The 14,781-nt window shown below is 42.3% G+C and overlaps 1 protein-coding gene across 1 annotated transcript in view; it reads right to left on the bottom strand.

Annotated features, from left to right (window-relative positions):
* The window catches only part of CALCRL (calcitonin receptor like receptor), a 286,751-nt gene that overhangs the window by 66,441 nt on the left and 205,529 nt on the right, over positions 1–14,781 (bottom strand). The window contains exons 9-10 of the mRNA XM_069225781.1: positions 14,592–14,652; positions 14,439–14,505 (exon numbers count right to left, since the gene is read on the bottom strand). Coding sequence (XP_069081882.1) covers positions 14,439–14,505; positions 14,592–14,652 — 128 coding nt within the window. The remainder of the gene's footprint in view (positions 1–14,438; positions 14,506–14,591; positions 14,653–14,781) is intronic.

Here is a 14,781-nt window from a genome sequence, read left to right as displayed (position 1 = left end):
GAGCCATGCATGTCGACGGATAGTGACTGCTGTGGTGACACTCCTTGCAGCGGTATCTGCTGCACCTAGGGCAGATCTTATTTGGTTATTTGTGATAGCTTGCTTTTCCTCCACTACCTGTTGAGCCCTTTTCTGGTGTTCTTTGAGGAGATGCTGTATTATATCTTGCATCTCGTCCCAATGGGCTCTATCATAACGAGCTAGTACTGCTTGTGAGTTTGCTATCTTCCATTGGTTTGCAGCTTGGGACGCAACCCTTTTCCCCGCAGCATCGAATTTCCTGCTTTCCTTATCGGTTGGGGGTGCATCTCCTGAGGACTGACTATTTGCTTTCTTCCTGACAGCACTAACCATAATAGAATCAGGTGGTACCTGATGGGTGATATAATCAGGGTCAGAATGTGCAGGTTTGTACTTCTTTTCTATTCTAGGTGTTATAATGCATGCTTTCACCGGCTCCTTAAAAATTTGATCTGCTTGTTTTACCATGCCTGGGAGCATCGGGAGGCATTGGTACCTAGAATGAGTTGAGGATAATGTGTTGAATAAAAACTCCTCTTCTAGTGGTTCTGTATGCATTGTAACCCCATGATAGGCTGCAGCCCTAGCTATGACCTGGTTTTGTACAGTAGTATCCTCAGGTGGTGATGGATTAGAGGGGTAGCTGTCTGGATCATTGCTTGGGATGGGATCAGGGTCATAAAGATCCCATGGATCAACAGTGTCCTGTTGTGAGTCATATGAATGAGTTGGTGGATGCATTGGTGTAGGGCTGGTGTGAGGAGAAATAGGTAGGTGCAGAGAATGAGGAGGAGAATGAGGAGGAGAAGACTGAGGAGGTGCTGACTTCTCTTTCTGTTTTGGCACTTTAGCTGGGGGCTGCATAGTGTCCAATTCCTCCTGAAATGCTAGCTTCCTCTTTGTTTTTAAAGAAGGTGCTGTGACAATTCTCCCTGCTTCTTTATGGATGTGGATCCTGGATTGAATCTCGTCCATAATTTGAAGTATTGGTTCGACCTCTGACTCCTCCTCAGAGGTTTTCTGGCTTTCTTTAAGTCTTTTAGAAAGTCCGTGTTCCTCTGCATATGCCGTTTTTTTCGGCTCCGAAGTGTGTTTTTTTCGGGATCGAAAAGGCTGAGGAAGGTCTCAGCTCCAAAACTGTTTTTCTTATTTTCGACTCCAAAATTTGGTGTTTACTGGAGTCTGGAACAGAGCTTTTTCTTGACTCCAAGGTTTTTGGAGGGGTGGCCTTTTTCGGTGCCGAACTGAAGGGTCGATCACCGAAAGTCTTTTTTCAGGCCGAGCCATGGCCTTCCGGCAGTGGTGTACCCAAGGCCTTTTGTTTTTTCTTATGTGAGGGTGCAGGGGCAGACGTACTCACATGCTGGCCGGCTGTGACGGGTCTGTCTTCCTCAGATTCCTGCTCTGACTCCGAATCTCGGACTGAGACCGCTGTCTGCAGTAGTTCTTTTTCTTCTACGTCGAAAAATGCTCTCCACTCTTCAATGCCATTTCGAGCCTTCTTGCTCTTCTGTCTCTTAGAGTATTTTTCGATCGGAAGGATCGACAGGCCTCGCAGTTTTCCTCCCGATGGTCCAGAGAAAGGCAGAGGTTGCAAACCAGATGCTGGTCTGTGTATGGGTACTTCACGTGGCACCGAGGGCATAATCAGAATGGAGTCCGATCCATGAGGCTCTCCACGCGGTCGGCCCGAATAGGCCCGAGTTGGGTGCGTGCGCCCCAAAGGCCGAACAAAGTTGTTTCCCGATGGTACTGCCGTGTCGATGGAAGATTATTAACCCGATCGATACAATACCAACGAAAAGAAAGTTTTCTGAATCGAAATCTCGGAGCGAGAGGAAACACGTCCGAACCCGACGGCGGAAAGAAAACAATCTAACAATGGAGTGAATGCCTATGCGCAATGGAACCGAAGAGGAGGAGTCACTCGATCCCGTGACTCAAAAAGACTTCTTCGAAGAAAAAACACTTGTAACACTTCGAGTCCAACACTAGATGTCAGAATCCATATGCACAGCATGTGTATTTGCACCTACACATGCCATCGAAAATATAGATATATATAGATAGATATATAGATCCCTTTTGTCAATGCATGTGTGGTTTCCCTGGGGGCTGCGATTGGCCCCCAGGAAAACCAGACCCACATATAAAAGTGATCTATATATATATATAGATTGCAGTTGCGTCTTCACAGCAATGCACATATTTCAACTGACGCATTTCAACTGTAGCGTTTAGGCAGAAATAAAAAAGTCAAGTAACTCTTTTGATTATGTTTCTGCTTCAAAAGGATCAGACTTTTGTCTAGTGGCAATTTTGGTGTTATAAAGAAGCGCAGAAGGTTTATATGCCTACTGCAAAGAGCAAATCTGTATTTTAAGTAAATAGCTGAGTACATTAGTAAAGTCAGCCATTACCTGCGCTATAATACAAATGAAATGTATGTGCTGGGGGGAGAGATGAAGGGCACTTTTGCTGGGTGGTAGTGAGGGAATACGAGGAGGAGGACATGGGAGTGGGAGCACCAATGACGATTGTTGGACTGGGCGCTACAGGTGCTAAAGACTGTGATGATTGGTATGTGACAAAGTAGTTTTTTGAGTGTCTTGAAAGAACGTGCTGATTGAGGGAAGAAGCGCAGGTAAGGTGACCTCTACTGTTGCATGTATCACAAACACACCAGCAATTTTGTGACTGTCTACGTAGGCTAGTGTTTTAGAGCAACAGTTTAGCCAGTAGCAGAGATGGCATCTCGTTGTATGACTGCTTCTCACGCCCTCACTCGGGTTATAGAGGGCAGCTCTGACATAGGATCAGCGACTGAGACAGCAGATACTGAGACAGCATCTGAGGGATAGGACAATGCCGCAGAATCTGGGAGTGATTTTTCAGTCGGAGGAGTCCCATTTGATAACTCCTCTTCCAGTAATTATGAGGGAGGTGATGAGGACAGTCCTGCTGTCCCTTCGCAAGCACAGTCTGGGCAACGGGACAATAGCGGGTTAGCCCAATCCAGAGAGCAGGTGAATGCGCAGCAAGCACAGAGAGAGAGTGCTGTCTTGGGAGCTCCACAATTTAGGTCAGTGCCAAATTCCACCACCCAAATTGTATTGTGGAGACATCAAACTTATATATCACAAAATAAACTGGTTTTGTAAGGCAGGCACCTGTGTTTTTGGTCCTGGGCTCGCGGCCATATAGGGAAACATACTAAACCCAGACATTTCTGGAAACTAGACATCCACAGAGAGTCCACAGAAGACCCTGCAAAGCTGAAATGTTGAATAAAAACTCTATTTTTTCTTGCATTTCAGTCACACAAACTACAGGAATATGCTGGGATCCACAAAATTCCTACCACCCAGTGATTCCTCACCTGTCCTGATAAAAACACTACCCCACTTGAGTGCCTGTACCTAGTGCCTGCGTCAGGAATGGATCACTCCAGGGTGAACAGTTGCCTCATGTAAGGACCAACATTGACCGTTGTGTGATCTATTCCCATCGCGGGCACTAGGCCTACCCACACAAGTGAGGTACCATTTTTATCGGGAGACTTGGGGGAATGCTGGGTGGAAGGATATTTGTGGCTTCTGCCAAATATTGAGGTTTGCAAAGGATTCTGGGTAACAGAACCTTGTGAGAGCCCCACCAGTCACCCCATCTTGGATTCCCCTAGGTGTCCAGTTTTCAGAAATGCACAGATTTGGTAGGTTTCCCTAGGTGCTGGCTGAGCTAGAGGCCAAAATCAACAGCCATGCACTTTGCAAAAATCAGGTCTGTTTTCTTTGGGAAAATGTGATGTGTCCAAGTTGTGTTTTGGGTCATTTCCTGTCGCGGGCGCTAGGCCTACCCACACAAGTGAGGTACCATTTTTATCGGGAGACTTGGGAGGATGCTGGGCAGAAGGAAATTTGTGGCTCCTCTCAGATTCCAGAACTTTCTATCACCGAAATGTGAGGAAAAAGTATTTTTTTTTTTTGCCAAATATTGAGGTTTGCAAAGGATTCTGGGTAACAGAACCTGGTGAGAGCCCCACAAGTCACCCCATCTTGGATTCCCCTAAGTGTCTAGTGTAAAAAAATGCACAGTTTTGGTAGGGTTCCATAGGTGCCGGCTAAGCGAGAGGCCAAAATCCACACCTAGGCACTTTGCAAAAAAGCAGGTCTGTTTTCTTCGGGAAAATGTGATGTGTCCACATTGTGGCCCGTATTTATACTTTTTTAGTGCCACATTTGCGTAATTTTTTTATGCAAAAACTGCGCAAACTTGCAAAATACAATTGTATTTTGTAGGTTTGCGCTGTTTTTGCGTCAAAAATTGGCGCAAATGCGGCGCTAAAAAAGTATAAATACGGGCCTGTGTTTTGGGGCATTTCCTGTTGCAGGCGCTAGGCCTACCCACACAAGTGAGGTACCATCGTTATCGGGAGACTTATGGGAATGCTGGGTGGAAGGAAATTTGTGGTTCCTCTCAGATTCCAGAACTTTCTGTCACCTAAATGTGAGGAAAAAGTGTTTTATTGGCCACATTTTGAGGTTTGCAAAGGATTCTGGATAACAGAACCTGGTCAGAGCCCCACAAGTCACCCCATCTTGGATTCCCCTAAGTGTCTAGTTCAAAAAAATGCACAGTTTTGGTAGGGTTCCATAGGTGCCGGCTAAGCGAGAGGCCAAAATCCACACCTAGGCACTTTGCAAAAAAGCAGGTCTGTTTTCTTCGGGAAAATGTGATGTGTCCACATTGTGGCCCGTATTTATACTTTTTTAGCGCCACATTTGCGTAATTTTTTTACGCAAAAACTGCACAAACTTGCAAAATACAATTGTATTTTGTAGGTTTGCGCTGTTTTTGCGTCAAAAATTGGCGCAAATGCAGCGCTAAAAAAGTATAAATACGGGCCTGTGTTTTGGGGCATTTCCTGTTGCAGGCGCTAGGCCTACCCACACAAGTGAGGTACCATCCTTATCGGGAGACTTAGGGGAATGCTGGGTGGAAGGAAATTTGTGGTTCCTCTCAGATTCCAGAACTTTCTGTCACCGAAATGTGAGGAAAAGGTGATTTTTTGGCCACATTTTGAGGTTTGCAAAGGATTCTGGATAACAGAACCTGGTCAGAGCCCCACAAGTCACCCCATCTTGGATTCCCCTGGGTGTCTAGTTTAAATAAATGCACAGGTTTGGTAGGTTTCCTTAGGTGCTGGCTGAGCTAGAGGCCAAAATCCACAGCTGAGCATTTTGCAAAAAACAGCTCTGTTTTCTTTGGGAAAATGTGATGTGCCCACGTTGTGTTTTGGGGCATTTCCTGTCGCGGGCGCTAGGCCTACCCACACAAGTGAGGTACCATTTTTATCAGGAGACTTGGGGGAATGCTGGGTAGAAGGAAATTGGTGGCTCCTCACAGATTCCAGAACTTTCTGTCACCGAAATGTGAGAAAAAAGTGTTTTTTGGACAAATTTTGAGGTTTGCAAAGGATTCTGGGTAACAGAACCTGGTGAGAGCCCCACAAGTCACCCCATCTTGGATTTCCCTAGGTGTCTAGTTTTAAAAAATGCACAGGTTTGGTAGGTTTCCTTAGGTGCCGGCTGAGCAAGAGGCCAAAATCACCAGCTAGGCACTTTGCAAAAAACAGCTCTGTTTTCTTTGGGAAAATGTGATGTGTCCACGTTGTGTTTTGTGGCATTTCCTGTCGCGGGCGCTAGGCCTACCCACACAAGTGAGCTACCATTTTTATCAGGAGACTTGGAGAAACGCTGGGTGGAAGGACATTTGTGGCTCCTCTCAGATACAAGAACTTTCTGTCACTGAAATGTGAGCAAAAAGTGCTTTTTTGGGCCAAATTTTGAGGATTGCAAAGGATTCTGGGTAACAGAACCTGGTGAGAGCCCCCACATGTCACCCCATCTTGGATTCCCCTAGGTGTCTAGTTTAAAAAAGGTGTTTAGTTTAAAAAAATGCACAGGTCTTAGGTGCCAGCTGAGCTAGAGGCCAAAATGCACAGCTAGGCACTTTGCAAAAAACACGTCAGATTTCAATGTAAAAATGTGATGTGTCCATGTTGCGTTTCCTGTCGCGAGCATTAGGCCTACCCACGCAAGTGAGGTACCATTTTTATTGGAAGACTAGGGGGAACACAGAATAGCAAAACAAGTGTTATTGCCCTTTGTCTTTCGCTACATTTTTTCCTTCCAAATGTAAGACAATATGTTAAAAAGACGTCTATTTGAGAAATGTCCTGTAATTAACATGCTAGTATGGACACCCCGGAATTCAGAGATGTGCAAATAACCACTGCTTCTCAACACCTTATCTTATGCCCATTTTGGAAATACAAAGTTTTTATTGATACCTATTTTTCACTCTTTATATTTCAGGAAATTAATTGCTGTATACCCAGTATAGAATGAAACATCATTGCAAGGTGCAGCTCATTTATTGGCTCTGGGTACCTAGGGATCTTCATGAACCTACAAGGCCTATATATCCCCGCAACCAGAAGAGTCCAGAAGACGTAACAGTATATTGTTTCCAAAAATCTGACATTGCAGGAAAAAGTTACAGAGTAAAACGTGGAGAAAAATTGCTGTTTTTTTCAGCTCAATTTCAATATTTTTTTATTTCAGCTGTTATTTTCTGTAGGAAACCTTGTAGGATCTACACAAATTACCCCTTGCTGAATTCAGAATGTTGTCTACTTTTCAAAAAATGTTTAGGTTTCTGGGATCCAGCATTGGTTTCACACCCATTCCTGTCACTAACTGGAAGGAGGCTGAAAGCACAAACAATAGTAAAAATGGGGTATGTCCCAGTAAAGTGCCAACATTGTGTTGAAAAATGTGGTTTTCTGATTAAAGTCTGCCTGTTCCTGCAAACAGGGAAGCTGGTAATTTTAGCACCGCTAACCCTTTGTTGATGCCATTTTCAGGGAAGAAATCACAAGCCTTCTTTAGCAGCCTTTTTTTCCCATTTTTTTGAAAAAACACAAAATGTTTGCTGTATTTTGGCTAATTTCTTGGTCTCCTCCAGGGGAACCCACAAACTCTGGATACCTTTAGAATTCCTAGGATGTTGGAAAAAAAAGGCACAAACTTGGTGTGGATAGCTTATGTGGACAAAAAGTTATGAAGGCCTAAGCGCAAACTACCCCAAATTGCCAAAAAAGGGCAAAACCCCAGCAGCTAAGAGGTTAACACAAAAGCATGTGCAACACACATTTTTTCCATTCCATGTATGTGCTCTATTCCATCATCCATGGTAGTCCATCTAAAGTAAGAGCTATTTTCTATTTCCATAATAAAGGGATCAAAGGACCAGTTCTCCAGTTCCTAGAATGCTTGTTGTTTTTTAGGTATAAAAGAACCTAGCACTACCTGACCTATCTTATGTAAAACAAAATGCAACCCTAGCACCTTTGTCTGTAGTTCTGGACACTGATTCATATTAGTCCCAATCTGTAACAGCAAATGAGCTACAACTGACTACATTGTGTTGGCTAAATCTCTGAGTAAAGGAAATATGAGGCATAAGTGGCAAATGTAACTGCAGAGACTACTTCCCTTCCTTCCTCTTAAGTAGTTGTTTTAAGAATCTATCAGACAACGTCCTAAATCACCTCAAAACATAGATCTAAAAAAGAGCACTTATTGGATTGTATGAAATGCATTACTTTGTGTTGAGCTTTGGCTCAGCTCGTTTACATGCCCCCTTATCACCAAAACTAGGTGGTCTAACTGCACTAACAAATCATTTAAATCTAGACTAGGTAAGGACATAAAAAATATCATCAACGTATTAGTCTGTATGGCCTAATGAAAATGCAATTCTTTGTTATGGGCTTCATCCTTTCAACACATTAAACTGCCCAGGAAATTATGATATTTGTTTCAGAATTTTCAATATGCATATAAAATGTTTATTGCCACAATATGACTAGACGTCTTTTGTAATTAAATTAGCAAGATATTACTTCACCCAAGTTTACATAGTTCATATCATCACTCCATATATAATTGTCATTTTCATCCATCTTGCTTATTATTGGGTTTCTTTATCTGGTAATATGTTGACTCCTATTTGCTCGGAATAAAATTGTAGCAAAGATGAATGGTTGTAGTTCAATTTATGGTAAAAATTCATTCAGCATTCAATATTTGAACTTTTTGTCGTAGGAAAATGACCATCTACTGTGTAATGTACCTCCAGATTACTGCCTTAACTGCTTTTGTTGGCCGTAGAATTTTGTGCGCTTTAACCTTGTTAATACTTGCAAAGTGCCTGTGATACTCCTTTCAACATGATGAAATTAAATACTCCAAATTGGCATATTTAGCTTACCCGTAAGCCACTGGTTTATGGTACAAAGTGAACCCAAGGCCTGCAAGGTAACTGCCACTAGTGGATTACAGCACCTATTGTGCAGTGCTAGCATGGCTTCAGATCTACCATTCATAGTAGCCTGACTGTAGCACTGAACAAAACTGCAGTTTAATCTGTCAGACTCCTTTTCACAGGTCAACACCTCCCATTTAAATATTAATATGATATCCCTATATAGCCATTGGAGCCTACATAGGCAGGGAGCATGGTATTATAAAGTAGGACATGTAGAAAATAAATGTTAACATTTTAGTACAGTGATTCACAAAAGCTATGTTTCACTGAGGCAGGCCTAGCTGACCTATGTAGAAAACCAGAGTACAGATTAAAAATGTGAATATTGAATCTTGGAAATGGAACTAGTTTGAAATGTAATTAAATGACTATGTTCAAAGTATTAAAAATTCAATTCAATTGTGAAGTTGGATTTTTAATAAATATTAGGAAAAGTAACTTATAGAAAGTTAACCTTTCCCTATTCAAAGCTCCTGGAAGCTAATTTGAATTAGCTCTCCTACTTTTCCAAACTAGGTATTAGTATATGAATATGTGTGAAAAAACTGTCAAATGCTTTTCAGGAGCTACACAATAGGTCTCTGTGACTGACAGCTCGACCTGAATGGGCAGGGATGACCCCTTCAACTCAGCAGAGGGGGAAGGGTAGCATCCTTTTTGACATGACAGTGTGAAATTTTGCTTGAGCGTCAAAGCTTGATTGACAGGTCGCTAGGTTTACATATAACACTTTGTGGTATACTTAAAAGGCAGGAAACAGTATCAAGACAATTATTGTGTATCCACTGTATGGTTGCAGAAGGTCCAGCTTTGTCCTACCAGACCTCTGTCTCTGGGTTTATTCGGGTTACAGTGGTTACTTCAAACTGTAATTTGGTGTTTGATGTGGGAAGACACTAGAAATAACATAGTATATCCTCACACACAAACCCAGGCCTCAGAACCAAAGTTTAGTGTAGCCGACGACGTTTGCCATCTTGAAAATGCCCAGAGTTGGTCACATGAACTTTTACCTCATTATTTAGGGCATGTCCAGGATTCATTCACACACATGCGCTAGTACCAGGCATAAATGAGGCATCACCAGGCTCTCATTTCAGAAGACGTTCTGGACCTGAGAGAGAACAGAAGAGGACTAGACCTGCTGCCTGTGACCCGAGAGGAGCTCTGAAGTACTAGATCTGCTCCCTCCTGTTCCCGGGACACAGAAGTAGACTCCAAGGGACATAATACTGCCCCCTGTTCAAGCTACAGGGATACAACAACCTACAAGATGTCCTTCTTGCAACTACCCAGCTGGCCACTGACAGTGGGATCTGGAGAGATTCCCTGCTGCTGGTCTCTGTCTGGCACTCTCTGAGTTTCTAAGACCCTCCCCTGAGGTCCAGGAGGGATTTAGAGGTGCACTCCTGTGATGAATGGGATATAAATGACTAAGGGCCTGATTTAGACATTTGGTGTAATGGTCCAGCAGTCAAGTTTTCAACTGAAAACCATCTTCCGCCATGACGGTCCACCTGCTGTATTTATATGTTGGTGGTCCCATAGACTTTAACCCGCCTGAGTTCCGCCGACTCCTGTGAGCATTACCATCTGCGGCGCCATAGGAAAGTGTAGCTGACTCCAGCCATACCTACAGCAGAACAGATTTGGATGTGCCTTACAGTCAACAAGAAGTGACAGTCTGACCTCCACTTCTGACTTGGGGGATTGGGGAGGAAAGGGTGTGAAACTCACCTTTTCTCCTGATTCCACCTACGTTTCTGGCTGGACATGACTGGACAGGACCCTCTGTTGCTGCTACCATGGTGATTCCGGAGACAACACGTACCCCCGTTGCAGGACACAAAGGTAGGCAACCCACATTCGCTGTGTACGTGAGGGGGTCACTGCACATGGGCACGGGATCACATGAGACAAATATGTCACAGTCATTTTTTAAAAGCACTGTGACATGCATACATCGGAGACAGGAGGGTCAGATACAGATGGGGACACACTGATACACAACACATATTGGATAGATACACAACTGTCATTATGGTGCCAGTATTCATTGCCCGATGAATGCTGGCACCACAATGACAGTATATTCACACTTGTCAACTGTGCCAATGTGTGTATATTGCAAGAGGATCTGTACCTGTCATGTTGTTCATCGAGTTGTGTGTGTGAGTCAGTGCATGTGTGTGTGTGTGTGTGTGTGTGCGATGTGATTGGCCGGGTGATGTGGTTGTGTCAGTATGTGTACCACTTGCATATGTCATGGATGTTGTTGTATATGCTGTGTTTTGTGCTGTGATGCTGCGTGCAGAATTCAGATGCATGTCCTTGTGTGGCAGTCGTTGTCATGATGTGTGTAATTGTGCTTGTGTGTGAGTGTATTTGTGTAGATGAGTGTGTAGTTGTGATTGTGTAATGTGTGGGTGCAGTCTCACTAGTGTGTGTATGTTGTGTGATGGATGTACATGTATGTGTGTTTGCGGCATGTTGGTATTGTGTTGTGGTGTAATGGCAATGGATATTGGTGTGAATGGTGTGTGTAGCGTCATGTGTTATTCAGGGGGACACATATGTCAATGGTAGAGTGTGCATGTGTGACTTATCTCTATTCCACAGTTACTGCCATTGTCTGATGTCTATTAGGTTCAGCGAAGTCCTCCCTTTGTCAGCAAACCGCCGTCAGTACATTGTCTGTATAACAGTAACATTTAAATATGGCACTCAGGAACCCACCTGCCTGATGGCTAGGAGGGGCGCTCAGTCGTGGCAGTCTCTGAGTCAGCCAAAATACATCTAAATACGGCAGTCAGAAGACTGTCAACTTGACGGTCTTTTTAGGTCTGCCACCAACACAGCTTTGCGATAACACCATCAAGATTTAAATAAGGCCTTAAGTCAGAATGTAAAATCCTCAACTAAGATGAACCTGTTTGATGTATCTGACCTGCATCCATCGCATTCACCGTTAAATTGTGCCTAAGTCCCAGTCTACCCTGACCACTGACTATGATTGGCACTTTTATGATTCATATAGCTATTTCTCCTTAAAACTTTACAAAAACTATATCTTTGGTTCGCCTTATTGGAGTTTTGTCATTTTGGTGTATTTTTCTTCATTACCGTTTACTCTATTTTTCTAACTCATTTTGGGATTTGTATTGTTTTGCCCTTTGACTTTTTGCGCTCTCTGTGTCATAGCTACAAGGGGGCTGAGCTCAGGTTAATTTAGCTACTTTGAGGGTTCACCCTGACAAGGACTGTGATTATTCCTTGATGTGGGTAGTCACCCACAGCAAAATAAAAATCCATTTTCTTACAACCATTTGCTAAGAAGCGGAAATTCACAAGGCTTAGATGTCTATTCCTGCTGCAGAAATTTAGTAGTGGCTGGCAGGGAGAAATCGGTAACGGAGCACACTGTTTATGTAGTGGAACAGCAGAAACATTAGTTCACGTTCTGTATATTTGTCCAAAGTTGGCATAGACCTCCAGGGACTACTGAACCCTAACCTCGCTGGAATAAAAAATGCAATGAAGGTGGGATCAGCTGCTGTCTAAGAGGGGCCAAACTCTGACTGGGTGTTTTTGAAGTTCATTTACTGTGTTGTATGTAGACTTATATATCCTTAACAAGCATATATTTTTGGGGAACTTTTAAGTCTGTTCACTCAAGTGACTTATAGTTATTTTCTGTCTTTGAGGCCGCTACTACACCGACACTCTTTTCTTACTTGATTGAGCAACTCATTTAATCACTGATTGTCATGTGCAGCTTAGAAATAATTAGTGTACATGAATGGATCCATATCATGGAAATAGCGTACTGCATGGAAGCAAGCATGATTGTGCATGTTGAAAGTTGTGTGCTGTACCATTTGAAATCACTAAAGTATGGGTGCAAGTATTACGCTTTCTTAAACAAGATAAAGGCTCAGTGATTTTAATGTTTGTTGCAGAGCTATATTTGGAAGCAGGCTGAGGCTTAAAGCTAAAGCCTGTACCAAAATATCTGTGAGAAAAGCCAAACCTGTTCACAATAGATATTCCACAAGTGGATATGTGGGCACACGCTCCTGTGAAATATTTGTAATGCAGTATTTTAGACACATTTTATGTAGTGAGGACATTAAAGTGGATATTTATTTCCAAAACTTTGAGGAAGATGTTGAGATTGGACATTATTGAATGTTGTAGAGGTGTAATGCCTCTCCATTATTCAATAATCAATAGATGCACTTTATCTCTCTCTGGTGTTGTAACTAGCACTCTAAAAGTTGTATGCCACTGTACTGCTCTCAGGAACATGTGTAGTGTATCTTTCTAAAGTACAGCATGTAGTCCATAAGGCACGGAAAAAAGTGTCTTTACCGTGGTAAATGTATACATGACAACCTCTTCACTTAAAGTTGCACATCATTAGAAATATTTAAGTGTGTAATCCCATTAAGTTAAACTGAAAATTGACCACATTCTGTAGTGTGTGGAATTATTTCAAGGCCAAAATATTGTCAACATAATTGTATGAGGTCATTAGTAAAGTAATTTCATCAACGATGTCATTTGAGATTTCATCAATTATTTAACTTAACATGTTATGAATATATGACGTTATAAGTAGTGCATAGCGGGGTGCAAGTTATAGTTAGCTCGGTAAACTATAACTGGTGAATTTCAGTGCTCTTTTGTTTTAAAAATAGTTTTTATATTATCACAAGGCCTAACTATAATGTCACTTCAACCTTTGTTTTTTTCAGAGAATTTTAAAGGTTTTTTTTACATGTAAAGATGCATATTATATAAAGTCACTTTAACCTTAGTGTTTTTTCAGTGAATTTCAGGAGTTTTTTGACGATATTCACCCTACTCCCTTAATAAGAATACCTTTTTATTATAGACAGTAGAGGGTTGGACACAGGGTCTGGCCTGCAACCAAGCTGTGTCCCCAACCCCCAAAGGGTGCCACTCTCCCACTGTGTATGACCCAACACCCCATGGGAGCCCACCCCCTTACAGCGCATGGCCCTGTGTTCAACCCTTCTCAGGCACATAACCTCCCACTGGTGGCCAGCACCCCAAATGCTGGCCAACCATCCCCATGGTTGTGCCAACCCTATGGACCCCTCCTCTTCATGTTAACAAAAAAAAAATTGTGAATCTGCAATACTCCTGTGGGACCACACGAGAGGGCCTTGTTGCACACCGCAGTATCGCATGGGGTCCTTGCTAGGTCCCGCAGGAGTATCACGGGCCTCGTCGCACAAAAAAATGATATGGCTTTGTGGCTTTTTAGCTTCTTTAACTCCTGGGCATGGGGACCGAGTGGTGCCTGCAATATTTCTGTTTGTGCTACGGCCAGCCAAACAGATTACTTGTTACTGCAGGACCACTTTTCCACGCAGTACTTCAGCAGCGGACGGGAAAAAACCCACTCGACTAGTCAAAGTGTTCTATTTTTTTAGATTTTCGGTACTGCAGGAGTGCCACAGTACTTCTGTGGGATCAACTGTCGAGATATCACTAACTTTGGAACCTTCCTTTCTCAAAAACGGCTGAACAGTTTACACCAAAACACAAAAAACGATTTCTAAGCAAAGAAATAGCCTTCTGCCAAATTTGATAGACATCTCTTCAGTAATTATTTATAAAAAATGCTTCTTAAAATTTTTGAAAGTTTTGTGAAGATTTGTCATATGCCACCAATGTTATTAGCATATATCTGGGGGCGCAGCTAATTACATTTATAAACGTGCAAATATTTTGTCTTTATTAAAGTATGCCTTTACATAAAGAAAAATCCCTCACATCTACAATCATAATGTGCCAAACAATTTGAAAAAGTCCTACTTTGCCACAGATTTCAGGGAACTTTCAGCCCATTCTTTTCTTTATTTAATAATTCCTCTAATTGATTTAGTTTAAATTGAAAAAGGTCACGACTGTCTATAGCTTTAGGGTATAACCACATTTTGTCATTTCAACTATCCAATTTAAAATTACAGAAAGTGAATAGTTCAACATACCAGTAAAGCTGCACATATTGGACCATGGATTATATACAGCAAATGTGTGTCAGAGCTGATCCAGCAACTGTAAACACAAATATTAAAAACAAGTTGAAAATGATGACCCAATAGCTGTTATGCAATCAGATTTGGAAAGTGTGATGAACTTACTTGTCATTGTAATATAAACTTCTGGCAACGGAATGTATGCAGGCAGGAATCAATGGGAATCCTACAAAGGAAGTAAAATTCATTTTGAAACTGGTATTTTCGTGAACTCAGTCAATTAAATTATAGACCCTTCTGCCATAAACAAGGCGTAACACAAAGAAAATCATATACAGGATTAAAATATTTCAGT

Source organism: Pleurodeles waltl, chromosome 3_1 (assembly GCF_031143425.1).
Source record: "Pleurodeles waltl isolate 20211129_DDA chromosome 3_1, aPleWal1.hap1.20221129, whole genome shotgun sequence".
NCBI classification, from domain to species: Eukaryota; Metazoa; Chordata; class Amphibia; order Caudata; family Salamandridae; genus Pleurodeles; species Pleurodeles waltl.
Note: the sequence above shows the minus strand (reverse complement) of the source record. Positions and strands in the feature narration are given on the sequence as shown.